Raw genomic sequence first — 25,573 nt, forward strand, 5'->3', positions numbered from 1 at the left:
GGAAGTTCCATCTGAACATGAGGAAGAACTTCTTCCCTCTGAGGGTGACGGAGCCCTGGCCCAGGCTGCCCAGGGAGGCTGTGGAGTCTCCTTCTCTGGAGATATTCAAGATCCGCCTGGACAAGGTCCTGTGCAGCCTGCTGTAGGTGACCCTGCTTCGGCAGGAGGGTTGGACTAGATGACCCACAGAGGTCCCTTCCAACCCCTACTATTCTGTGTTTCTGTGATTCTGTGAATAGCAGTGCTGCCCGTGAGGTGGCGGAGAGGGTGGCTCTGTCCTGGTGGCTGTGCCCAAGGCGGAGGCCGTGGTGGCAGCCCGAGCGCTGTCTGCCTGGGGCAGGGCTGAGCCTCCCCTGCTGGCATGGGAGCTCCTCGTCCCTGGGCATTTCTGGCCTCCATTACCTCTTTGGGCTTTGTCACTTGGTAACTCTCAGCTTCGCACGTGTCACCCCGCAGTGACGTCCTGCCGGGGGGGAAGGGAGGCTGGAGTCATCGGGAGAAGGCTGTTGGTCAAACTTAATGTGTTAGAAAAAGTGTGCCATCGGTATTAATTATGCTGCTCTTCCTTCAGAGCTTGTTCGTTAACGTGGCTGCGTGTCTTTCTGGGCTGGGCGCTCTGTGCACGAGGCTGTCTGCAACGCAGATAAGGATCCAGACAGGAACCGGGGCCGTGCAGCAGGGCAGTATCACAACGGAGATAAATACTTAATCATTTCTAGTTCTTAGTCTGGCTCTCAACCCCGTAAGTAATGCAACTGTATCTCTTCATTACAAAAGAAAGAAGTAATTGTGATCGTCTGTCTTCAACTGTGTCCCAAACTTTTGTGACCGTACAGCAGGTGCTTACAAAGCCAGACTAAACAGATGTTGGAAAGGATGCTGAATGGTGGTTCTGGTGCTTTATAAAAGTTAAACTCCTGGCTTGATCTTGGATCAAGCAACTGGAAATTAAATGTTTCAAGTATTTATCTTCACAATTAAAAAATAAAACCTTTGATAGTAAGTTTTATGTTTCTTGCAGTGATCAAAACCAAATGGGGTTTGACAATCTGATACAAATTTCTACATGACCATCAAAGCTGTACACTCACATCTTTTTTCATTTGAATAAGATTTTTTCTAATTTGTTACCAACATACATTTTTGACAGTTCTCTGATTTTTTTTTTTAAATGAAGAGTATGTCTGTTTTTAGAAGTACTACATGTACGATGTAGTGCGTTTTTCCATAGAGTTGTGACAACATTTGGAGTTTTTTCAATTGCTAGTTCATTCTAGAACAGAATAAAGAAATTGATACCAAACTTTTAGTAGTGATCCCCTTTATCAGAGATGCAAATTTACTTTTCTTTAAAAAAAAAAATAAACAACTTTTAAGAGAATGGTGAGGTTTAAAAGATTTACGATAATATGAAGTTTTATGGACAGTGTCTTAATGCTTGCATCATTTAAAATTTTTCCTGGAGCCTTGTGGAAGCATTTATCTTCAGAGAAGTCTGTCACTGAAGACTGCTGGAGTGGCAAGTTTCTTGTTCTTTGATCATGACTTAATGTAATCCTGTCAGCGGCTGGAGTTAGTGCCGGGCATCTCACAATTTAGGAAGCTAAGTCACATTTCAATATACCGGATTAAACCCATTAGATTCTTTATTGTCACTAAATCCTTTTCCTTTTAAATGCTGTAAGACACTAGGGGTCTTTTCTAATCTATTTTTAACCACCAGTTAAATTTGCTGAAATGGTACCTTTTGTCTAAAAGAACTAAGGCTGACGTACAGCTTGCCTCCAGCTGCCTCTGGCTGAACTCGGACGCAGCATCGGCTGCATCTGTTTATTTGGAATATTGGTTTGTTTTCATGAGGCTGAGTGGCTGAACTCCCTTGTTCTTGAGCTGCAGGACGGTTCTGTTTGCAGCTCGTTGCTTTTCAGTGTGTTTAAGTCCACGCTTCCTCTTTTTGTCACTTTTGAAAAACGCTTGGCAGAATTTCAGCTGTATTAGCCAACGAATCAGAGAAAAAGTTGGGTCTTGCTGAAATCCACGAGTCTTGCGTAGTGGCTACAGAAATCAACGTCGTCCATAGCTTGTTGGAGGTGTTGAGCGATGCAAAGAGGTAACTCAAGTTGCTTCTTCCTGGCCCTGTTTTTACTGCGTGAGGACTTTCTCTGTCCCACCCTGCCTCCGAGAGCTCGCGTGGCGCAGGTCGGAGCCCAGCTCGCCGGCCGTGGGCGCTCGGCAGCGGCAGCCTCCATTCCCCGGGCAGCCGCCGCGCAGTCGCTCGCTGAACTCCTGCCATTTTACGTGTTCTTCTTGCTTCTCTGATCAGAAAGAAGCCGCGTCTGCAGCGCGTCGGCTTCCTGAGCGGAGGACGTCGGGTTTGTTGAACGGAGCCGGCGGCGGGCGCGTGGGTGCCGAGGAGGGGAAGGCATGTGGCCAGAGCCCCCGGCTTCCTGGAAGCAAAAATCGCTGTCAGACCGCCAGACTGGGCTTCGGGGTGGGGGAAGAGGCTGTGGGTGACGTCTTGGTTCCGCAGCCGAGTTAATGATGGCAGAGGTGTCCGCTTCCCGGGCTGAAGGCCGCTTCGCCGGTGGGGCTGGGAGCAGCCCCCGGCGTGGGAACCCCCGCTGCTCACCGGGCTCTTCCCTGGGGCTCTTCCCTGGGGCTCTTCCCTGGGGCTGCCGGCGAGGGGAGAGCTGCCAAATGCACCTTTGCTCGTGTTTGATTCTGCGGATCGATTTTTGTCTGCTCGTTTTGTCGGCAGGGATGCTGTCAAGGACTCCTTGAAAGTCTGTCGCTGGTTGTGATGGTCGTTAACAAAACGCCAATCCTCAAAGCGTGCGTTAAAATTCTTCCTCGGAATTTCCAGAGACCACTGGTGCTTCCCAAACCAACTAATGAGCGTCTGCAGTTTACAAAGAGTAATGACTTGGATAGGCTGCACACAAAATCAGAAAATACTGAAAATACTGCCCTGTGGTTAAAAGCATTAAAAGTTTATTTTTTTGAAATGACATATGCGACGTGTAAACCCCAATTTATGCATACAGAAAGTGGTTGTAGTTACTCAATGCTTACATTTAGGAGTTTCCCTGAAGATTTTACAGACTTGCCAAGCAGATTATGTATAAGCTGTGAATTACGGAAATCACCTCAGTCTGGAGGTGCCGTGCAGCTGTTTAGCAGCCTTGAAGAATGATGCACAAATGAAACTACCTCATGCTGAAACTGGGGAGGATTTATTTTAAGCGAGCACCTGTATTTACTCAAAGCTGGCGGCTGGGAGCGGTGTGCAGCCCTGCTCATTGCCCGTGGGAGAGCCCGCGGCGATGGGCGATGGGACGGCGTTGGGGTGAGGCGTCATTCTCCTGCGGGACAGACAGACAGACGGACACCTTCCTGCTGTGCCAGGCTGGCAGCGGATCCACTGCTGCTGTTAGGGAAAGCTGCAGGGTGAGGCTGCTAACAGGGCTGACTCGCCCATCTTTTTTCAGGGCTTCATCTTTCACAGAATCCCAGCATGGCAGGGGTTGGCAGGGACCTCTGGGGGTCACCCAGTCCAACCCCCTGCCCAAGCAGGGTCACCCAGAGCAGGCTGCACAGCACCGCGGCCAGGCGGGGCTGGAATATCTCCAGAGAAGGAGACTCCACAGCCTCCCTGGGCAGCCTGGGCCAGGGCTCCGGCACCCTCAGAGGGAAGAAGTTCTTCCTCGGGTTCAGCTGGAGCTTCCTCTGCTTCAGTTTGTGCCCGTTGCCCCTTGTCCTGTCGCTGGGCACCACTGGAAAGAGTCTGGCCCCATCCTCCTGACCCCCACCCTGCAGATATTTATAAGCATTTCTAAGGTCCCCAAACATTTAACATTTAACAATTTTTAACATTATTGTCCCAGTCTTTGGAAATGCCATGTTGAGTGGCTCCTTGCAGCGAAGCGACAGGGGAGCAGCCGGCGAGCTGGGCGCCGGCACGCGGGGAGATGGCAGCGCGCGGGGATCTGGGTTGTGTTTCCTGCCTTCCATCTGGGCCGTTTCTGCTCAATATGCTGTGCTGAAGCGTGGCAGCCTGGTTGGATCCTCGTTTGTAGCCAGCTCAACCTTTCCCTTAGGTTTAGGTTTATTGTACAGAAGAGAGAAGTCGGTTTGTGTTTTAGTCTGCGGAGCTGTGAGTTTGAGTCGTCGGGGGGAATGTCAGGTATCGCCGGAGGACTTCCTCAAAGGGCTGCGATGGTGTTGCCTTCAACTTTGTATTCAAGTTAAAATGGGTTTCTAATTTAGAATATGGAAATTCACAGCAACTCAGGCGTGTTCTTCGGGAGCCTTCTGGACCAAGTTAGGGACTGAGAATATCCTGAGCAATTTTCAGTTAAAATCACCATCAGAAAATGTCAGTGCATAATGCAAGCATTTGGGTGCCCTGTTTTCCTTGAAGAACTTGGCACGAAAACCACGATTTGTGTGAGAGAATAGCTAGAAGAATATCTTTGGTTTTGGCATAGAACTGGCTGCTATCTAATGACATTTAGCAGCATTTGTAATTTTACATTTGATATGTGGAAACTTTCTTAATGGGGATATATTTGACAGATGAAATACTTGAAATAGTTGATTAAATGAAGTCTCTGGCTAAATGGGACGATCGTTGCAGCTGAATTCCTTGTTGATGCTTACTTTGTTCCTGCAAGGCAGAGATGCTTTCTGACGCTGAGTGTTTTTTGTTCTTATGCAACCAAGTTTTCGTTTGAGGTAATGTAGCCACGATAAACCAGATGCTTGTATTGTCTTGATGATTTTGATTTTGTTACCTGGAAGGTTCGGAGTGCAGGTCTGGCCTCTGGCCCATCCGTTGCTTCATCTGTTGAGATCAGCTCTCGGGTCAGGTGGGAACAACGGGGCTTTGGCTGCGGTTTTGCTCTGGATGGAAGAGGGGACCCTGAATGATGCTGGGTGAAAATATCCAAGAGCGTGCTCGGCTTTCCATTTTTAACAGCAGTAAGGGCTGGATCATACCAGAAAATGGGAAAGTTTGGAAATCACTGCCCCGCGATGCTTCAGCTGATGGGGGAAGCCCTGCGGAGCGGCTCGAGGGTCTGCGCCGCGCTTCCCCAGTGCGGCAGATCTGGGGGTCTGTGCGTTGTGCTGGGGTCACCCTCCGAGTAAACCCCTCGGGAGCACGTTTACCAGTGCCTTCCTCGCCCCTTGCTCCCCCGTTCGCGCTGTTTCTGAGCTCCGGCTGTGCTGCGCCTGGCTGGTCCCAGCCCGGGTCCGGGGGCCTGCAGACACGGGTCTGTTCCTGGGCCAGACACGTTCGGGAGGTGTCACGCCCGAGGTGGTGCTCGTGTCACGAACGCTCTTCAGGCGGGATGCCCTGGCCACGAAGAGATGAAAGTTGACTCTTCAAAATCACCCTTGCTTAGAGAGAAATTTTGGAAGTGGGTAGAAGGAGTCAGATCCTTCCCTACTCTGCTTTCAGGCTTCCAGTTTGGTGTTAATCCTCAAGAAAAATGACAGCAGAAATATGGGAAGTGGCATTTTAATGATTTTTAACCGCATCTGTGGAGTGAATGTATTATTCTCAAGGTCATTTAATCAGAGGCCTTTTTCTTGCGAGAGGTGTGCTGGCACCTTCTGTTCTAAATAGTCTGAATCTGCTCGTTTTTAAGTTGAGATACAGTTTTCGTAAGTGAGGGAAGAAGTGGTATTTTTTATTGGCTTTCGTACCAACTTTTTGGGGGTGAAAATGAATATATACGGTGGTGGGCTTTGTGTTTTCCAAACGTGAAGCTCCGACTGGCTTCCCGGGTAGGTGGCAGCTGAGGAAATTATGGCCAGGTCTGTGTTGGGTTTGGGCGGTGATTTCGCTTCTGAGGCTGGGTCGAGGGAACATTTTAGTGAGCAAAATTCCAAATGGGTTTGGGGAATTTTGCCGTGAGATATTAAAGATTTCGTCCCCGCAGTATCTCTGGGTGGATTCAGTGGCACAACCCGGCCCTTCTGGGGTTGGTGTCCGCTCCTCCTCGTCACCAGGGGTTTCTGGGTTGCGTACCTTCCCGAACTTCCCCACCCCTTGCCGAAATGAGGTGTCAGGAAGGAAGGGAGGAGCGTGATGTGAATCATCTCGGTTCACACCGAACTTCTTGTTTGAGTCCGTGGCAGAGGGGGCTTCCCCCTTCGCCCCGCGCTGGCAGCGTCCCCGTTTGCGATGCTGAGCTGGCTGCCGCCCGGCTCTGCGGAGAGCATGAGCAGCAGCAGGCAGAGAGCTGCGGGAGGGAGCCGTGGCTGAGAAACATGTTCTAAAAAGTATTATAAACCGTATAAATCTGAATCGCTGCAAAGGGGAGATGACCTTTTCCGTGCGTAACGCAGCAGCTGAAAAAAGATGGTTGGGGTAGCGCGAAAGCGGTGGAGCAATTGAATCCATGGTGCCTTTTTATTGTTCCTCTGTATTGCTGGTGCTATATTTAGAAGCTTACATCACTTCGGGGATGATGACAGTCTCTGCCCTCCCTCTCCCGCTCCCTCCCGCTCTCCCTTGCTCCTTCCCTTAGGATGGATCGTGTTTTCATACTACTTACGAGTCCTACAGCTATTTCGCTAGGATTTTTCCACAGCCTGTTAGGGAGTGCTGCTGTGGGAAGCGATGTACGTGAAGATGCGATTGCAGGGCGTAATGTCACCCTGAAGGGGCAGGGGAGCTGGCGGTGCTGCTTGCCCTGCCTAAAAGGGCCAGGAACGGGGTGGGGAGTTGTATTTTTCTTTTTTCCTTTTTCCTTTAAACAGGAATTCCTGAGAAGCCCTAACGAGGGGCCGGCCTCGCCACGAAAGTAGAATGATTCATGTAAGATGCTTAAGTGAAATGGCGGGGAGAAATCGGAGAAGCCTGCCAGCGACACGGAGCCGAGCAAGCTGTGCCAGCGTCGCAGGGGCTGCAGCCAGCGCGCGCTGCGGCTGGCTCTGCCTGCTGCACCCCGCGCTCCCCAGCGCCTGCCTTGCCAGGAAGATTTAGAGTACTCAAACACGCTGAAATAACCTCTTGATGCAGGTGCCCTTAATGCTAAAATATTTCTGCATTATGCTGCTGTGTTTGGCAATTCCTGCTCGCAAAACTGCATTAAGATGAATTATTTTAGCCTGAAACATCTCTGCCCGAGAGTGTGCGATGATGGATTGCTTTCCAAGCAGCTGGGCTCCTTCCCCAGCCCCCACCGTGGGCTCGGGGACGGGGTGCTGCCGTAGCTGACGCGCTCCAAACGCGGGGAGCAAACGCAGGTACCGCTGCAGGGGGACGTGGCAGGGGACAGTGGGACAGCGGTCGCCTGGCTCTGAGGACAAAAGGACAGAAGTCAGCGAGCCCAGCCCTCGGACCCGGGCCCCTCGGCTCGCTGGCAAGCCGGCGGCTGCTGCCGGTTCACCAGTGCCATGCCAGCCTGGAGAGCAGTGCTCGGCCTCCCCGCTGGCACAGCACCGTGGGCTTTTCTTTCTCTGAGCAGGAAAAAGCAGCGCTGCTTGATGGGTGCCTTCTGCTGTCAGCTGCCAGGGCTCTCTGGCTTTGCACAGCTTCGGTTTGCGGTGTCCTTAAACGAGAGGAGGCTCTGACCCTCCTTAACTGAATGTGTGTTTAAATTATGAAAGGCCGTACTATCCTTTTAAAAACATCCCATTTTTTAGTGACTTGGTCTCATCAGACAATTAGAACACACAGATTTATTTAACAGTTGGGAGGATTCGGATAGCGTTATGGAGGGTAAAGGGAATAATGCATCGGAACGTACGGAGTGATATCAAGTGTGGAAAGCAATCAGGGCTAAGAAACAAAGACCACCGTTGAGTCAGAGATTGTGCACCGAAGGGTTTTTTCCTTAAGATTCTCTGAAAGCTTGAAATCTGGCTTAAAAGGAGACCGGCGATTTACTGTTTGTCGTTCTGCCCGGTGCTGCGGTTCTCACAGGTATTTTGATCGCGATCGCTGTGGAGCACCCTTTGTACCGGATTTTTTTCCCCCCATCTCCAAGTTGCTTTAGTTTAGAGACCTGCCATTAAACAGACGATTGATAACAACTCACAGCCGTGCGCTGCAGGGAGCTGGGGCTGCAGAAATGTCTCTATTTAAAAAAAAAAAACAAAAAAAAAAACACCAACCCCAAAGCCCAGACCAGCGACGAGTGGGGGGATGCCCCGAATGCTGGGGTGTGGAAGTAGGTCAGGTTTTCCCCCCCGCTGGCGGCTGGGCGGGCCGGGCTGTGCCGAGCTGGCTGCAGCCCCCCGGGACCGTCGCCGCGCTCATTGGCGCGCCGGCAGAGCGATGATGTCATCCCCACTTAGAGGCGAGACTAGAAGGAAATAGAATTTTGCTCCCATTATCGAGCTGGTGTTTACAGTAGTTGTAAAATACGGCGTCCACGCCAAAATCTGGGGTGGCTTGGACCCCACGCGCAACGCGGCGGTTTTCGGGGGCGGCCGGGGGGTGAATACCTGCCCGGTGGGTGCGCAGGCAGGGAGAGGTTCCCTTCGGCTGGGTGGGTTTTCTCCTCTCCTCGATAGAAATTGAGATGGTGATAACTAGAACACAGGTAACGCTGCCCAGAAGTGGTCGGGTGTTCGTTGCTGCTGACGATCTGTCAGCGTGGCGTTGTGTTTGATGTTTAAGGTGCTTCTGAATACATTTTTGTGAATTATTGGAAAAGATGCAGGACAGTTGTAGGTAAGGTGAAGCTGACGTACCCAGCCTGCTGTTCACTACTGAAGGGACAGTAACAGAAGCAGCTATTTGGATAGTTGGTGCAGTGCGTTTTAAAAATCTAAAGTAATTATCTATTTTTCAGCTTTTAAAAGTCAGATAAACTCTGGGTTTGCCAATTTTTGCAAGTGCAGGAATGAAGTTCAGATATTCCCTTATGCTTAGGTACAAATTAAACCCAGTAATATTTATGAAGCGTGGTTGCATCTAATATTATTTTCATTGTCTGATAGAGGTTAAGTGAATTCAGACATCTATACCATTTTTTTTTTTTCTTTTAAGACAGGTACGGAAGGTGCTAGGGGAAGGTTTTTTCTTAGTTAAGGCACACCTCCTGTCACAACTTGGGTGATAAGCCGGGAAGAATTCAGCTTCTGGATGAGTGCTGGAAGGAGCTCTGGGCTTGCGATGGGGCGGGTGTCTCGTTGGCGCAGCCTGGCTTCCAAAATGTAAGAATCTTCTTCTGCGTGCCCCTTGGCACAGCAGATTGGAAAAGAACTGTCTGGGGATTGCCTCAAACTGCCTGATTCAGTGGTCAAGAATAAGCAAACAGACAGACAAACAAAAGGGGTTTTTGGCCCTCAGTGCCATGAGGCCGCTGCTGGGAACTCCTCGTCCGAGCGGGAGGGATGGCTGTGGGGGCTGGTCTGGGTCTGGAGAATTACCCTTGGTCGGATGCTGGCTGGGAACAGGGAGATACATGGCGATGAAAATTCTTTCAAAAGAGGGGAAAATGGAAACATGGAGTGCCCCTTCTTGCATGTGAAGTACACGATCCAGCGTACTAAGTGATGGCTCTAACAGAGCCAGCCCCCTCTGTCCCCCTCCCGTCCCCTTCCCTGCTCGCACGCTAGCAGAAGTCATTTGCCTTCTAGGAACTGAAAGCACCGCGGCAGTCCCAGCTCGAAGGTGGGGGATCTCGTAGGTGCTTCCTCGGAGCAGCTCTCCAGCAGGCTGGGCTGCCATCCAAGACGCTAAGCTGCTAGCAAATATTTCAGTTTTTAGTTGCACAAAGAAATTAGAAAACTAAATTGACTCCTGCAGAATTAAGGCAGTTTTGGCAATAAAGAGAATTGGGTTTGGTTGGGGAACGGAAACAAGCACCAAAACTTTTAGCGTGATTTCAAAACGATTAAAATTATGAGAATTATAAACATCATCTTTCAATAAGAAAGTTGCTTCTCATTTTATACAGAAATCTCCTAATGGGTGTATAGGATGAGGTAAAAATGTTGAGGCTCTTGTGTGCCATACATAAAAAGCAGAAATCATTGTATTGTGAACCGGTTATGGGTGTATCTGTGTGCGCATGCATGTGAACGTCTGCAGAGATTTATTTTACTTATTTCTGAATTTGGATGCAACGAGGAGAAATAATCCACCTAAATGCTGTTGAAAATGTTAATAGACACATCAAATTCATTTGAAAAACCGGTGATTTAGAGAAAGAAAAATATTCAGAGTTACAGTATGTGGATTAATAGATGATAAAAGGATATAAAATGCAGCGTGGAGCAGGGGTGTTTTGCTGAGCAGTTGTTGTGCTGAGATGGGTGTTTATATTCGGTCAATAAAGATGCTCTGCTGGCTGCATCTGCAGATCCAGTAGCCAATTGATCTAATGCAGTTTCTAAAGGCTTTCTGTACAGGTGATGTCATCCTTTTAGCTCGCTTCCCCTCCCACTCTCTTTCCTCCTTATTAGATATTTCATCTTGCTGCGGAGCATCCAATCGATGGGAGCTGCTCCGGAGGGAGCCGCTGAGAAGCCGGCGCAGATAGTCGGCGTTGGGGCTCCGGCAGGCAGCCTTGCTGTGGCCATGGACGTGCCGTTCCGGTGTGCAGCGCAGGAAGGTTTCCACGGGAAGAGCTAGGCGTGGGTGAGCCGTGCGAGCCGACCGAGGCATTAGAATACTAAGCGACACTGCGGAGTTGTAAACTGCATTAAAAAAAGAAAAGGGGGGGGGGGGGGGGCAAAAGAGAAAAGCCTCTGCAATGCAAACCCCTTTTAATGCATTCCACGGTGCAAACCTGTTAGAGCATAGATCCTGGAGCTGCAGTCTGGACACTGAGGCAATTTTTGCAGTTACGATGGACAAGAGTATAAAGAAGAAACTTTAATATCCGGGGTGTGGGATTCCTGAATCGCCGAAGATGCTGAAGAACCTTTGCAAAATTTCATCTGCTGTATGAATGTGAAGTTTCCAAAAAGCGGACCTGAAGATAAGCCGCCTGTAAATGCATTTCAGTGAAGAGAAAAAAAGGAATTTGAAGAATTCTTACCTCGCCTTTTAATGTATTGTTGCTTTAACCTGCAGTTCTAATCTATTTCAGAATTAATTCAATTTTAGCAGCACTTTTTGGGTGCGTGCCTCTTGCCTGGGGGAACATATGGATATTTGTGTTTGACAAGCTAGGAAACATTTTGATTTGAGTTTATATGCTTGTTATAACTGGAACATTTTGATAGAAATTGCTGCTGCTGCTGCTGCTAACTCGCTGCAATCCTGAAAACTCCTCAGACATAGTGGAAGCTGTAAATCGAATTCAGTGTGACATTCAAGCCTGAGAAGTTGCCTACATGTACATTCCCTGCTTTGGTCTGTGATTTTTGAAGAGAATCCAGAAGGGATTTTACTCCGTATTTTAATTCTGTGGCTTTTATTTGGGAAAGGAAACTTTTTTCCCCCCCCCCCAGCCTAAGAAATGGCTTTTCTTGTCCGGTGTTACGCCAACTGCCTGCAGCCGTGGGCCTCCAAAGTGAGTACGGTTTTGTCTGTGCTGCGGTTCTCTGCCGTGTGCCGGCAGCCGCCGGGCGGTTTGGCTGCTCCTTCGCTGCCCGGTGAGGTGCCGGGCGCCCGGCCGGGCACGGACCGCTCGTGTGAGCCGTCCCCGAGCACCTCGAAACCTCGGGGTCGGTTTGATAGTTCTGAATAGCTGATAAATGAGCAGGAAGTATAAAAAATGCCATTTGCTGGTGAAACATGTGAAGCTTGAAGTATAAAAAATGCCATTTGCTGGTGAAACATGTGAAGCTTGCTTTTTAGCCTCTTAATATATGAAGCAAGTGTGATTGAAGGGTAAGATTTTTATGACTGCTCGCATATATTGCTAACTTGCAGATGTTGGTATAGAAACCCACTGATGTTCTAATTTTCAGGCTGTATGGAGCTACACTGCTTGTTTCCTTTGTGCAGCGTTGTGGAATTGGTGAATTATTTAGCTGAACTGTGTGATTACAATTAGCTTTGAAGGACACAAATTATTTTGCATGTCTGAAGATGCAGTATTTTTGTGAAACTGGGGAGGGAAGGGTGTTTCTTTTAAAGGAGGTAATGAAATCCAGAACATTCGAGCAAACCCACCTATTGAGATAAAAGCCTTTAAAGAAATTAAAAACCACACTATTTGTCAGACTCTGACCATTTGGTATGCTCGGGCAGAAAATTAGCCGAGTTGCTGGTGCTTTATTAATGCTACTGCCAAGTAGTCATCACCTAAGACATGGGAATTGCCTTGTAAACCTGAGGCCAGGCATATATATGTTGTTATTTATTACAATTTTGTATTGATGTTGCAGCTTATACAGGCTAGAATACAGATTCTGCAACTTTGCAGTGCGTGAAAGCCGGCAGGGTTTGAAGGCAGTGGGCAAAACCCCTGTGCTCTTGACATCGTGAGACACGGCGTTGACTCTGGAGCAAGGAATTTGCTCTGGACTCTGTTCCCCAGAAGTTTAGAGTCTAAGCAGCGTGGCGGGGTGGAGAGGCACCAGGGAGGAGCGCAGCTGGGTGTGCCGAGCCCCCGTGCCGGGTGGGCTTCCCCGTGCGGTTTTTACCTCTGATAAAACGTAAATGGAAGCTCAGTGTCTGGGGGGGTGAAAATGCTGGGCTTCAGGGTTTCCGTACGCAGCTGCCAAAGTTGATGTGTAAATATGTGGGCGTGTGTGTGGCTGGATTTCGGCTGTTTCGGGTGCGCTGGGTCCACGCCGTCGGCGGCTGGAGCGGAGCTGCGGGTGCTCCTTGCCTTGAAGGGCAGGTGGGCTCCGTGGGCTCGGCCGGGTGGTTGCGGCTCCTCGCCTTGGAGTTCCCGCTGGCAGATGTTGGCCTGTTGGTATCATCATCCCTGCCTCGAGATACACGCAGGCTCCTTCGCTTTCTTCCCTCCCTACTCTGTGGACGTTAAATATGAAAGGGTCAGTTGACTTCAGCTCGGCTTGCCGTCACCACCCTGCTGGAGGAGGTCTGAGCGTCTAATATTGCTTGAAAAATGGGGCTGCTTAGTCACGTTGGTGCTTCAGGTGAGGTCGCTCTCTCTCTAGAGTTTGGGCTGAGGTGGGAAACCACAGAAGAGAAACCCTGTGCTCACAGAACGGTTTGGCAGGAGTAAAAGAAGAATATGAAAGAATTGTAAAGGCTTTTGGCGCCCTGTGTCAGCTCTGTGGGTGACACCCAGCAGATTGCTGCCACACCGCTCCAGCCAGTTATTCACTCGGTTACCGTTCATAAATGAGATGGTATAAAATGTTGGGGAAAGGGAGGTTTCTTTTTTCCTTTTTTTTTTTTTTTTTTAAATGACTGATGAAAACCACTTAGCTGATTTTGCATTCCAAAGCCACAAAAGAAGAAGCACCTGTAGCCCCTGTCTGCAAAACCCCAGAGGCCCCCCAAAACTCCTGCAGCCCCCCCCCCAACTTTATAACTGATCCATGCAGGATGTTCTGCAACTTGGAAGAGAAACGTGCGTAGGATTAAACACACTGAGGAGCTGAATTAAATCTCAGTTTGTTCCATTTCGTTTTTATCTGAGCTTTGTACCACAAATCTCTGACAGGTGTTTTATAATAACACGTATTACAGCAAAATAACTGATGACAGAATTTTAAAGATGCAAGTTTATAACTTTTTAATTGAAAACGTGAAGTACTTTATGATACTCTTTTGAATCTAGAACCATTTTTTTACCATAGAGCAGCGACCATCTGATTTTTCGTTTGCTTTCTTAGTGATTAAATTCAAAATTTCTTAGATTTATGTAGGTATCTGTCCCAGTTTTTTTTAATTAGTTGCTTTCAAACCGGTATAGGACAATAGTCTGAAAATGGGCTGTTGACTCAGTTGCAATTATAGCTGTTCTGAATGTGACAGCGTAATGATACATCTATTTAATCAGAGCAAAATGAAGTCAGATTTCATGTGACTAAGCAGAAAGGTAAGCCTTCGTGAAGGTGTGTGAAGGAGAATACTGCTGAAGGTGGCCCCCAGCCTGAGGAGGGTCGCTGGCCTGGCTGTGGAGAGACCGCAGGAGAAGCCGCCTTGAGGAGCTCTGTCACCTCCTGGAAGAGCTCTGAGCCCAAGGGGTGTCCGCACCAGTGTGCATTGCACGCACCCCTCGTCTCCCAGAAACTCCGTTGCTTTCGGCTCCTGGAAGTAAAAGGGATGGAGCAGACATCTCTGAAGTAGTCAATGCAGTCTGTTTTCCTGCATAAAGAGCTGCTAAAAGGGGATAAACAGAGAGAGCGAGCTCTGAGCGCTGTGAATGTTGGCAGTGCACCTGAAGGTGAGCTGCAGGAGCCTTTCAGCCCTGCCTTGCAGGCTCTTGTAGAGGTCAACAGCGTTTCTCAAGACTATGCTGGTGCTTGGAAATGTGTCCAGGAGAGATCACCATCCGCTCTGCGAGAAGGTGATGGCTGTTCCTGTGTCAGTTTTGTCTGGAGGTACCAGGACAGGGGCAGAATCCCGTGTCGGAAGCACATTGTAAGAAACGGTCTCTGCCCTGGGGACTGCACGCTTTCTGGAATGGTACACGGTAGAAGATGAGATAAATAGATGGAGGCATCCTTAAGCAAACATGGTGAATGTGATAAGCAGCGAGGAGCATGGAAAGTGGCGATCAAAGCAGTCCCAGCTGTCAAGCCACTGCCACTCTGGAGGAAGATGAAGGAGGGTAGAGGGCTTTGCATTGCTCTTGGGGAGATCTGCTTCCACGGATGTTGTATTTGCAAGGACAAGAGGCATTCAGCTTAAACTAATCTAAATTCCTCTGATACCAATGCAATGTTTTAAGGCAAAAAAATTAAAAATTTCCGATGTATCTCAACAAGATTCTGATCATTTTTGTGTTTCTGATCATAACTTTCTCAGTGTCTGTTAAATTATCTGTAATAAATGTTGTAGTATTGGACTCTTCAACATCGACGCGCTGTGAAGGCACAGTGAAAGAGCTCTAAGCTTAACGATTGAGATGTGTGCGGTTCTCCTGCAAGAGGCATTTTATGTGCAGACTGTTTCCCAAGCCTAGAACGCCTGCAGTTACCCTGTTCGTGTAGCGGGAGGGTCTGACGGGGAAGACACGGAGCGCTGGGGTAATGTATCTATGGAGGATATTTAAAAAGGGATGCTTTTTGAGAGAATGTGCTGTTTATAGAAAATAAGGGGTTTTGAATTAACATCTAAGCTCCTGAATCGTTTGTTCCTGAAGGAGCACGGTTTCATTGAAGACCCCAGGTGCACGTTAAACTTTTCTTACAACAGTAGACAGTAATTTATTTTCTCTAGGCTTCTGTGTTCTTCTCTTTCTGCTGTTTAGATAAAATCTAATAATGCTAAGCCTAATAACAAGATACATTTGCTCTGTAAAAGTTTGTGTTTGGGTTAGAGCAGAAGGCTGGGAGTCATTTTTCAGTCCCGTTCCGATTTCTGCTATTTCCTCGCAGGAACAGGATGCAAGCTTTAATTATCTGTAACTCGGATCGGTGTAACACCGTCTGCTGATTCCAAGGGGCATCCATTTGATCTCCAAGATCTTGAGTTGAAACCTTCATGCAATTAAGGATTATTTTCAGCTCCTGAGAAGAAAGCCAGACCTTGGATAGTGTGTCCTTGATTTGATTCGATGTCATCCTTGTCTTTGCTAATGCACTTACGTGGAGCATAGCCCTGGCAGTAAGAATTTTAAATGTTTTCAGTGCAAATAGTCAAGTTTGACAGTGTTTTTGTCTCCCTCTTGGCCTTGCCTCTCCCTCTGGCCTTTCTCTGTCCATACCTGTAGCTTCCAGCCCAGCTTTCTGCAGTGCAGAGCACCCCATCGTCGCTCGGAGCGGGACCTGTGGGTGCTCCTCACCCGAGTTCGTGTGCGGGCCCAGGCAGCGGGCGATTGCCCTGCGAGCTCCTCTCTGCTGCTTCCCGGTGGTTCTTTTCCCTCCCGCGAACTTTGGTTTGCATGGTTTAGCTCTGTTTGGAGTTTGAGTTTCCTCAGAGTATTGGTGATCCCTCGTATTCCATATTTTCTGCTCTTTTTCCCCTCCATCCCCTGCACGGAGGGGTTGCCGTGCTTCTCTGTTTAACTGATTTGTGGGAGCGCTCTTGGTCGCTCAGTGCTCCGACCCCTGAGTGCTTGCGCCGACAAATCACTGTTTTCCATACACTCAGTTAAAAGTTTTATACTATTTTCTGTAACAGCTTGCAGGATATCTGTAAAACTTTACATGCACTTTTTGCATGATAGTTTATGAAGATAATAATGGTTTAATATGAGCTGTGTGGCCATTTACTGTGGAAAGCTTGGATTTTCTGATACTCCAGTACATTGCATGTTGAGGTTCATTCAAGTACACATTGTACTACTTTTCAGCAGAAAAAGCCTTTTCACAGAATCACAGAATAACACAGAATAGTAGGGGTTGGAAGGGACCTCTGTGGGTCATCTAGTCCAACCCTCCTGCCGAAGCAGGGTCACCTACAGCAGGCTGCACAGGACCTTGTCCAGGCGGGTCTTGAATATCTCCAGAGAAGGAGACTCCACAACCTCCCTGGGCAGCCTGGGCCAGGGCTCCGTCACCCTCAGAGGGAAGAAGTTCTTCCTCATGTTCAGACGGAACTTCCTGTGCCTCAGTTTGTGCCCATTGCCCCTTGTCCTGTCGCTGGGCACCACTGAAAAGTGCTTGGCCCCATCCTCCTGACACCCACCCTTCAGATATTTATAAGCATTTATAAGGTCCCCTCGCAGCCTTCTCTTCTTCAGGCTGAACAAGCCCAGCTCCCTCAGCCTCTCCTCGTAGGGTGGATGTTCCAGTCCCCTCCTCATCCTCGTAGCCCTCCGCTGGACTCTTTCCAGTAGCTCTTCATCTTTCTTGAACTGGGGAGCCCAGAACTGGACACAGAGCCCAGAACTGGACACAGTTTTCCTTGAAGTATTGTTTTTATCGGAAATTGGCTCTTAATGTGCAAATAAACACCTATCTGTTCATTTATTTCCTCTTAGACTTGCTTTAAACCTGCTTTGTTACAATTCTGCGTACAGCTACAGCCGCGTTGGGGACCACCCTGCTCCTCTCGCTGCCGCAAGCGCGGTTCTGTTACGATACAGAAAGAAAATGTAGATGGAAGACCAGTGCTCCTTTGTGGGGTTTTCATGCACATACAGGATCCGAGGGCCTCGTCCCGCAGCTCTGCGCTGAGCGGTGACGCGCTGCCGGGCGGTGCTGGCAGCATCGCCGCGCGCGCTGCACGCGCTGGCGTGTCGTTACAGCGAAGCGAGGCTGCGTGGAGAGGGACCGTCGGCACCACGGCGTTGTACCAGCTGGCATCTCGAAGGGTTGGTAAAGCCTTCAGCCGAGAGGAAACTCGGTGTGGATTTGGAATTTCCTGCGCCCCGAAGTGTCGCCTCGGGCCGCGAGCTCCCCAGACGTCCGGCGGCCGTCGCTGGCGTGGCTGCCGTGGTTTTAGTGACTGCTGAAACTTCAGCTCCTGGCAGAACGCAGAGCATCACTGGCTGCTGTCACAGGTTGTTTTCTACCGTAATGATTTAAGCAAGGCTCTTTCTTGTCTTGTAATGCATTAGTCTTCAGTGGTGAGAACAAATGGTAAAATTTTGAACTCTGGCACTGAAAATAGATCTTTCTGAACATTCCTGTTATATTTTCATAACAACAAAACACAGTTCTTCACATTTTTAAAATATTACACTGAATAGGCCAGAGAAGAGTTGATCTGTATCAATTGATGGTTGTAAAAAATACAACGTACGTTTACGTGTTGGATATTCCCAGTATGACGGAGCTCTCATCAGTACTGGTACTCTTCTTCACAGGTGAATTTTCGCAGCTGAAGTCCCCTCTTCTCCTCCAAAGCAGAGATACTTGCGTGTCAGATGCTGAGTGTTACCATGAGTTAAGGCATAGTGGTAATCTATAATTTAGACACATGAAAACCGAATTAAAATTGCATTAGATGTGTGGTTTAAGGCAACGCCAGAATTTAGTTCGAAATTCTGTCCTCACGTCACCTTATTGTAACTAAGGAAACATAATACCTCAGAGGATTTTATTTTCTACGCACTGTAGGAACCATGAAGACCAAGAAGCTCTTGGCTGCCAGAGGCGTAGAGCAGCCTCTAGGGATTTTTAATGCTTTGAGATGTTTTTTTGTTTTGTTTGTTTGTTTGTTGGGGTTTTTTGTAAGCTTGGGGTTATGTTAGGAATGCTAGAAGGATTGTTTTCAGGGCCCTGGAAGGCTGTTGGGAATGTGATCAAGTTGGTCCTTACTTCTTTGAGATTCATGCCTGTAGTGCTAATAGTGACTGGGGTAAGTACGTACCATAGCTAATGAATTGAAACAAGTTTTCAGATAAATATTGTCAGCCAGCCCATCTTCTGTATGTTTTAAAAACGAAAATGGTCTGTGGTCGGTATCGTTGGCTGGGCACCACCTTTCTTTGCGTGGTGCTGTTGAGGGTTGCCGGGTTTTATCTGAGCCTGCTGGGAACGCACTTGAGCCATCGGTTGGCTTTAAAACCAACAACAAAGACATCATTCCTGAGCTTTGAAAATCTGAAGAAATCTTCTTCTGTGCCACTGGTGGAGCATCTGCGGTCTTTGAGGAGGAAACGTCTCTGTTTGCATTAGGTTGGCTGAGGCTGATGTCAGCATCGGTAATTCGGCTGCGCTCGGCTTCCCCTCACTGTGGGTGCCGAAGGGGCCTCGCTCCGTCTCAGAGCAGCAGCTTGCTCCTTTCCCATTAACACAGCTCGAAGCGTACTTCAAACTTAGTAGTTTCTCAGCTGGAGCTTGTGGCTTGTATGTAAAAAGTGAACAAAAACCAGAGTTAATTTATATAAATTCTTGGGAGAAAGGCTAGTGAAAATTCTGCAAAAATAACTACGGAGAGCTGCAGTTATTTTCAGTGGTTTCTCATTATTTTACTGGCAGGATATACGAGATGATTAGAAGAATTTACTTACTGATGCCAAGGAAAAAAATCTGAGAGGGTTTTTTTTTCTTTTTAGTTCTTTTTTTTTGCTTAGGTGGAATAAATGGGATGGATGAGAGCGAAAAGTGGGATACAGAAAGGTTTGCTTGGTGAGAGACTGACTGCCAGCAGGAGTAAGCATTGCTGCTCGGGTGTCAGTAGGTTGTAGAAAGCAAAGGCTGGAAGTGCAAATGGGAATTAAAAGGAAGAAATTGGTGCAGAACTGTTTCCTGCTAATACTAACTGTAAGAAGGATTTTGGATCAAGGGTATCAAGGAGAAAAAGGCAATGGAAGGGAATGGTCCCTGAAAGGAGAGGTGGGAGCTGGCAGAGGGTGCTCGGGTCCTGTTCAGCTCTGTGATCAAGTGGTCTGTTTAGTTTGGCAATTCTGTTGAGTTTTGTTTTTTAAAACTGAATGTAAAAATGGCTTTTGTTTAGCTGGCCATTCGTAACAGTCCCAACATTCTGTATCGGCTGAGAAAGGAAAACTGGTGCGCTGAAACCCCGTGGGTGCGGTGGAGGCTGGGCGGGAGCACTTCCGAAGGCGCGGCGGCCACCCAGAGTCATCGCAGTTAATGCTCAAGGGGCTGTTAATGGCTTCCAGCTTAAAACAGCGAAAACCTCTTAATGGAAACCCTCAGGCAATAAACAAAAGAACAAATACATGTGCCTGCGAAGTGGGCTTGGTAGGCTTGCAGTGTGAGCGCCGGCTTTGGGGGTGCGATGGCTGGGTTGGGGTGGCAGGGCGGGGTGGGTTTCGCGGCGACGCGGCAGGCGTACGTGCGCACCGACGCGGCCCGGGCGCTGCGCTCGGCCTCGGGTGTTCCAGGGAAATAAACCCCGTGCTGTTTCTGAATATCACCCTTGCTGGCGGCGTTTCAGGGAACTTCAGAAAAGCAAATAAGGGATAAGGTTACTGACAATCTGTAAAACCAAGGACAGAGAACTTGCTTACACCGCCTATAAAAGGACAGACTGTTCCCTCGGAGGCGGCGGCTGCTGCTGTGTCCAGACGAGATCGATCGGTTGTCAACATCCGTACGGGAACCGAGGAAAACTGATGAAAAACTTTGCTGTCAAGGAGTATCCAATAAGGAATGAGGCAAAACTTCGGCTTCCTTATTGTCAGTGCTCTTTCCGTTAATTTAAATTTGTAATGAACATTATACACTGGAGTGTAACTTCCTTTAGTAATTTGGTTTCTGATGATCCTTGTTGCAGGATGTTTCAGAGTATGTTTAATTAACATGGCATTTACTGCAGGTGGAAACACGATGGTGAAGCTGCTTTTACAGGTAGAAGAAGATAATTCATAGGTCTCAAGTCCATCTGTCCAGACTATTTTGCAAATTTGTGTTGTCTGTACCTTTTCAGCCTCTGTTTTTCAGATATCCAAACTGTACCAGGAAAGACTGATATTTATTTTCAAAACTTGTGTCACGGAGGCACAGATGAGGCTTTTGCATAGGGAAAAGACACCAGCAAATCCAAAAGGCAGTCACGTAGGAAATACAGCATGAGGAGCATGGTCCTTGGACCAAAAGAGCTTTTTCCGATTCCTTTCCCTGGGAAGAACGAGGAACAGAGACACAAATGGCTCAGTTTAGCCCTACTACGACGTAACTTCACTTAGGACTGTTGTGGTTGCCTTTCTCTCTACATAAACTCTGCAACGACATTTCTATAGCCTTAATTTTTAGCAAAAACCTTCCTGGGAGCACACAAAGGTGTCCTCAGGCTAACGACCATTTTTACTGTGCTTTGCAGAAGAGTGGATTGGTGCTCAGCTTGCCAAAGATCGCGTCGCTTGCTCTGTCGTACGGGGCATGTGCAGTCTTATAAGTCTGTTCTTCCAAAATTAGCTCTTAATTTAATTCCCAAGTATTCTGTGCCACTTCACTGCTGAGAGTAAATGGTGTTTACGTAGGAAGTAAATGTCACTGCAGACGCACTCTGCTTGGGCCTGTAGGAACGGGCTGGTAGGTTGTGAGGTGCACCACGTATCTGAATTGATACTACAAGTAATTTTGAAATTACGGACCGAAGAATTGGAGAAAGCTGGCAGATCACTTCTTGTATAGCGTGAGTTGCCATACGTGTAGATAGAAATACTACTGCAAAGCTGGATTAGGTATTAATTTAGAAGATTAGTTGCAAAATCTCTGTTCAGACACGTGTCCCAGCAGCATGGCAATTTTTGTTGCCTTGCCTGCATCGTTGGTTATCGGGCACCTCAAACTGGAGGTCATGGAAATGAGAAGCTTTCAGATGCCATCAAGTGAGATGCAGTTCAGTCTGCTGCAGTGGATGGCTTGAAAATGATGTGTAAAAGTTCGATGTAGTCGTAGTTGCTGCAAAGTGTTTTGTGGCTGTGGAGGGAAGGTACCGCCCCATGTGAGTTTGGGGTGGTTTTAGTGATGAAAGTGAAGTGAAGCAAGAAAACTGAAGAACGTTGCCTTGGTGTTCTCCAGGAGGAAATGAGCTGGACGTTGGCTGGTTGGTTCACTTCCGATGCTCGTCAGATGCAGAAAACACTGACTAACCCATGAGATGTTGGTAATTGTGCAGCGGCGTCCGCTGTCAGTGTTGGCACCAGCGTGGTCCTTGTTGGAAAGGAGCCGAGATGAGGTTGTCTAGCACCCTGTCCAGTCACTTCCAGTGATGGGGACTCTACCGTGTCCCTGGGGAGCTTGTCCCAGCAGTTCATTGTTCTCGCAGTAAAAACAATTTCTTTCTTATGTTAACATGAAACCTCTCCTGGTGAAATTGTACCCGTTGTCTCTTGTCTTCTCGGGGTGGCTCCTTGTGAAGAAAGAGCCTCCATTCTCTTTGTAGCTCCCCTTTAAGTACTGGAATACTGTGATGAGGTCCCCCTGAGCCTTCTCCAGGGAGAAGAGACCAAACTCCTTCAGTCTTTCCTTATGGAGCAGGTTCTCCAGCCCTTGGAATCATCTTCATGGCCCTCCTTTGGAACCCTCTTTGGTCTGTCCACCTCTTTTTTAAATTGCAGGGACTAGAGTTGGACACAGCAGGCCAGACGTGGCCGGACAAGCTCTGGGTGGGATGATCATGTCTCTTAGCTCTGCTAGCAATGCCCCTGCAGATGCAGCTCAAGGTCTGCTTTGCCTTCGTTGCTGCGGCAGCACGCTGACTCGCGTTCGGTTCCTTGTCCACCAGCCGCCCCGGGTCGCAGAGACCCCAGCCCGCGTGGGGCCCTGCGGTTGTTCCTCCCCAGGCGCAGGGCCTTGCGCTCGTCTCTGCCCAACTTCAGACAGTTCCTTCCAGGGAGCCATCAGAAACCTCAGCAGTCTCCGGGAGAGATCATCACATCATCGCACTGCCCTGGTTATCAAACTAGCTTTAAAAAGTTGCTAATTCTATATTAAACCAAGATGCCCCGATTGCCTTTTTTTTAAAGAAAAATCAAATACTCTTTGCAAGTGTAGCTTGTTGAGAAGTGGAAAGGCAGAGCTGGGCTCCGGGGAGCAGTTCAGCCCTCGAACCCGCTGCTCTCTGGTGTGATCTGGAGTCACGGCAGTCAGCATGCTGCGTGCTGTTCTTCAAGCCTTTCCTCACACAGGCTGTTTACAATAAATAAAATAATTTATTGACATGCATTGCATGTTTTGAATGGTTAATTAGTAAATCACTAATTTTGGAATACTGGGCGTATGGTTTTTCTTTGACAAACTTGCTGGCTGTTGGAGTATAAATGGCTCGTGACTGAAGTTTGTAGCTGCTTTGCTGCATTGCTTGGCTCTCAGCAGTTCTGTGGTTGCTCTTTCATCTTCAGCCGTTTGTAGCTGGTAGTTTTAGCTAACCAGAGGATGTCTGTGCTGGTTCAGATCGAGGGTCCGTGTGGCCCCATACGTGTCCCCCGGGGTCACGCAGAGCAGCGTTGGGCCGCTTCCCCCGGGATGTCCCTGGGGAAGCGGTGGATGCGGCAGGGTCTGTGTCCTCTGCTGGTTCCTCCCTCCTCCTTTTGGTTCTTTGTCTGCCCCCGCAACCGCCCGGGGTTTCATCCGTTCCCCCTGTCATCCACTGGCTTCTCCACACTCTTCCCAAGGACCATCGTTTTTTCCAAGGATGCCCAAGGACGAATATGAGCAGAGATTCTTCTCTTCCACGCTTCGGTACTTTTACAGAGTCCCATTGCTCCTTTTTTATGTCCCTCTGCTTCGTCTGGCTGTTCAGAGCAGCAGTGCTGCTCCAGGCTCCGCTGCTCCGGCCCTGCCTCTCCGTTCAGACCTAGCAGTCAGTCTCTCTCGGTGCAATTTGTCTTTTGCAGGTGCAAGACGTGAGCGTTCTTGCTGTCCAGGTAGGACAAAAAGCACTTACGTATACTGCTCTTCGTGCTTTTTTGGTTTTACTGTGGGAGTTTCTGCCTTGTATTTATTGTGCAATAGGAGAAAGGACAGGTTTGGGGCTTCTGGAGATCTTTGGGGTTTCTCTGCTTTAGTTGGGTGCTTGGAGTTGTTGGGGTTTCTCTGGTTTAGCAGCAGGAGAGCTGCTGCCCCTCGCTTCAGTGCTGGGTGGCTGCACCCACAAAATCGATAGCAAAAGCCGAGCTCCGGGGGGACCTCGGGGAGTCTTCACCTCCTGGGTGCGTTCCAGGTTGCTGTGCGTAGAGCTTAGTGTTTTGTGCATGTCATTTTTATTAACTGTCACTCAGAACTGGCTTTTACGCTCCCGTGTCGTCTGCCCTCGCCTGCCTTCTCCCCGGCGCTGCCGCTCGGGGAGCCGGCCTGGGCTGCGTCCCGGCCACCCTGGGTGCCGCCTGCAGACAGCTCCCGTGCCTCGAGCAAAGAGCGGTCCCGGATGCTGTCGCTTCTGGGTTTGCGTGGCAAGACACTGACTCCACGCTAGGATGAGCTTCCAAGGATTTCGTATTTTTTTCCTGTCCTTTTTTCTTATAGCAGTTTGCAATATGTCTTTAAAAATTCCCCTGTTGGTTCCGTTTATTCGGCGTAAGCACCGACTGTATCTCCCTGGCTCTGTGGGAGGGCAGAGCTGTAGGTGGCTGTGCAGCCCAGAGCTTCTGTTTTCTGAACTTCCTTCCACGTACAGCGCTGAACCCCACAGTCTGGCGTTCGGCGGGGGGGTTGGAGCTAAATATCCCTTTGTCGGGAAAGGTCAGTCACAAGGATGTGCTGGCCCCGAGGCAGGGACCGGCTGTGCCAGCGCGTCGGACGCACTCGTGCTCGAGTGCCAGGTTATCCCTTCTTGTGAGGAGATGGGATTGTTCCAGTTTAAAGTGGCAAGTAATGGGTCTGTTTCTGCGTGGAGTGTTTCTCAGATTGTCATGGAAGTTTGGGATTTTTCTGTCTGTGCGGCTGCTGGGGCGTGCAGCTAGCCAGAAGGTGATGCAGGTAGGTGCTTGTGCGTCTGAAAGCCTCTAACGTGGGCTTAGGGGAACGTTGCCATTCTAGACATGTCATTTTACAAGATACTGATGTGATTCTAACAACAGTTTCTAAGTTTCTCCCACAAAAAAAAAAAAAAAATCAGAGTTGAAGAAAAGTGAACTTTATTCACCAGTAGTTGACAATGTTCTAGCACTTTTCAGCAACTTCACCACCTCACCCTGCACATCCTCCCCGCGTCCGCTGTCGTGTTGTTACAGAAACACCCTATCCTCGTGTTGCTGCTTCGGGAGCTCAGAAAGGAAGGACAATCCGTTTGGGTAATAAAAACGACATTCAAAAGGCAGAAGCTGTGATTTATTTTGGGAGATTGAGTAGAGTGGCAAGCAGCACTTTAAAGGTCACTTGTCTCAAATAAACCTTATCTCTCTCTCAAATTTAAAGAGATATTGCAATGTTTCCTTGCATCCAACCTGCATTAAATGGCTTTTACAAGACCAGATTGCAGAACCCAGCTGGAGCATCGTAGATGCCCGTGTGCTTTCTAGGTGGTGGAAATGAATGGGAGTGCTGGCAGGGGGAATGAAGATCAGTTGTGATTAACGAGTTGATTAGAAATACTCCTCTGGGAAGGCTGGTGGTGGTCTGAGCTGGTCTTCAATGTGTATTTCTCAGAATGGCAAGGTACATAGACAACTTTTTTCATGTTGAGATCCGTGTCTTGCTCCCACAGTACTACTCAACCTAGGTATATAGAACAGCCTTCATCACAAGAATCTCAAAATTTAAACTAAATTCAGGAAGAAAGCCTATATGTGGCAGTGTGTATCTGTGTGTGTGTGTCACTGTCTCTGAGCCAGAATGGGCTGCGATAGCAGCAGCGTTTGGGTGGGAGCAGGCACCTGCCCTCGTCCTCCTGAGAAGCCCTGCAGAATCGCGTCTGCTCTTGGCTTTGCTCATTTGTTTCCTGGAGCTGTTTTGAAAGTTTGAAAATCATTATGAATCTGGAGAGCAGGGAGCTTAAATTGGATTTCCTTGGGTGTGTATTACCACCGTCAGCGTGGGACTTGCTCGTGGCCGGAAAGAAATCTGATTAAAGCTGAATTCGGAGCCGGTTGTTGGAATAGGGAGACCGTAACGATGGGGCCAGCCTGAGGAGCTTGCAGCAAAGCCGTGGTCTTGTTAAGCTAGGGGTAATGAGTCTGTTGGGCTTGATTTATTTTGTAATTTACTAAAACTC

At 48.6% G+C, this 25,573-nt stretch overlaps 1 protein-coding gene across 12 annotated transcripts in view; it reads left to right on the forward strand.

Annotated features, from left to right (window-relative positions):
- The window catches only part of RAPGEF6 (Rap guanine nucleotide exchange factor 6), a 134,225-nt gene that overhangs the window by 53,138 nt on the left and 55,514 nt on the right, over window positions 1-25,573 (forward strand). The window contains exon 1 of one of the 12 annotated variants that reach the window (XM_075441604.1): window positions 10,497-11,483. The exons of the other annotated variants lie outside the window; for them this stretch is intronic. Within the exon in view, the coding sequence (XP_075297719.1) occupies window positions 11,430-11,483 (54 nt within the window). The 5' untranslated portion in view covers window positions 10,497-11,429. Of the gene's footprint in view, window positions 1-10,496; window positions 11,484-25,573 lie in introns of those variants that run through there. 12 annotated transcript variants of the gene reach the window in all.

This window comes from Opisthocomus hoazin, chromosome 22 (assembly GCF_030867145.1).
Source record: "Opisthocomus hoazin isolate bOpiHoa1 chromosome 22, bOpiHoa1.hap1, whole genome shotgun sequence".
Lineage (NCBI taxonomy): Eukaryota > Metazoa > Chordata > Aves > Opisthocomiformes > Opisthocomidae > Opisthocomus > Opisthocomus hoazin.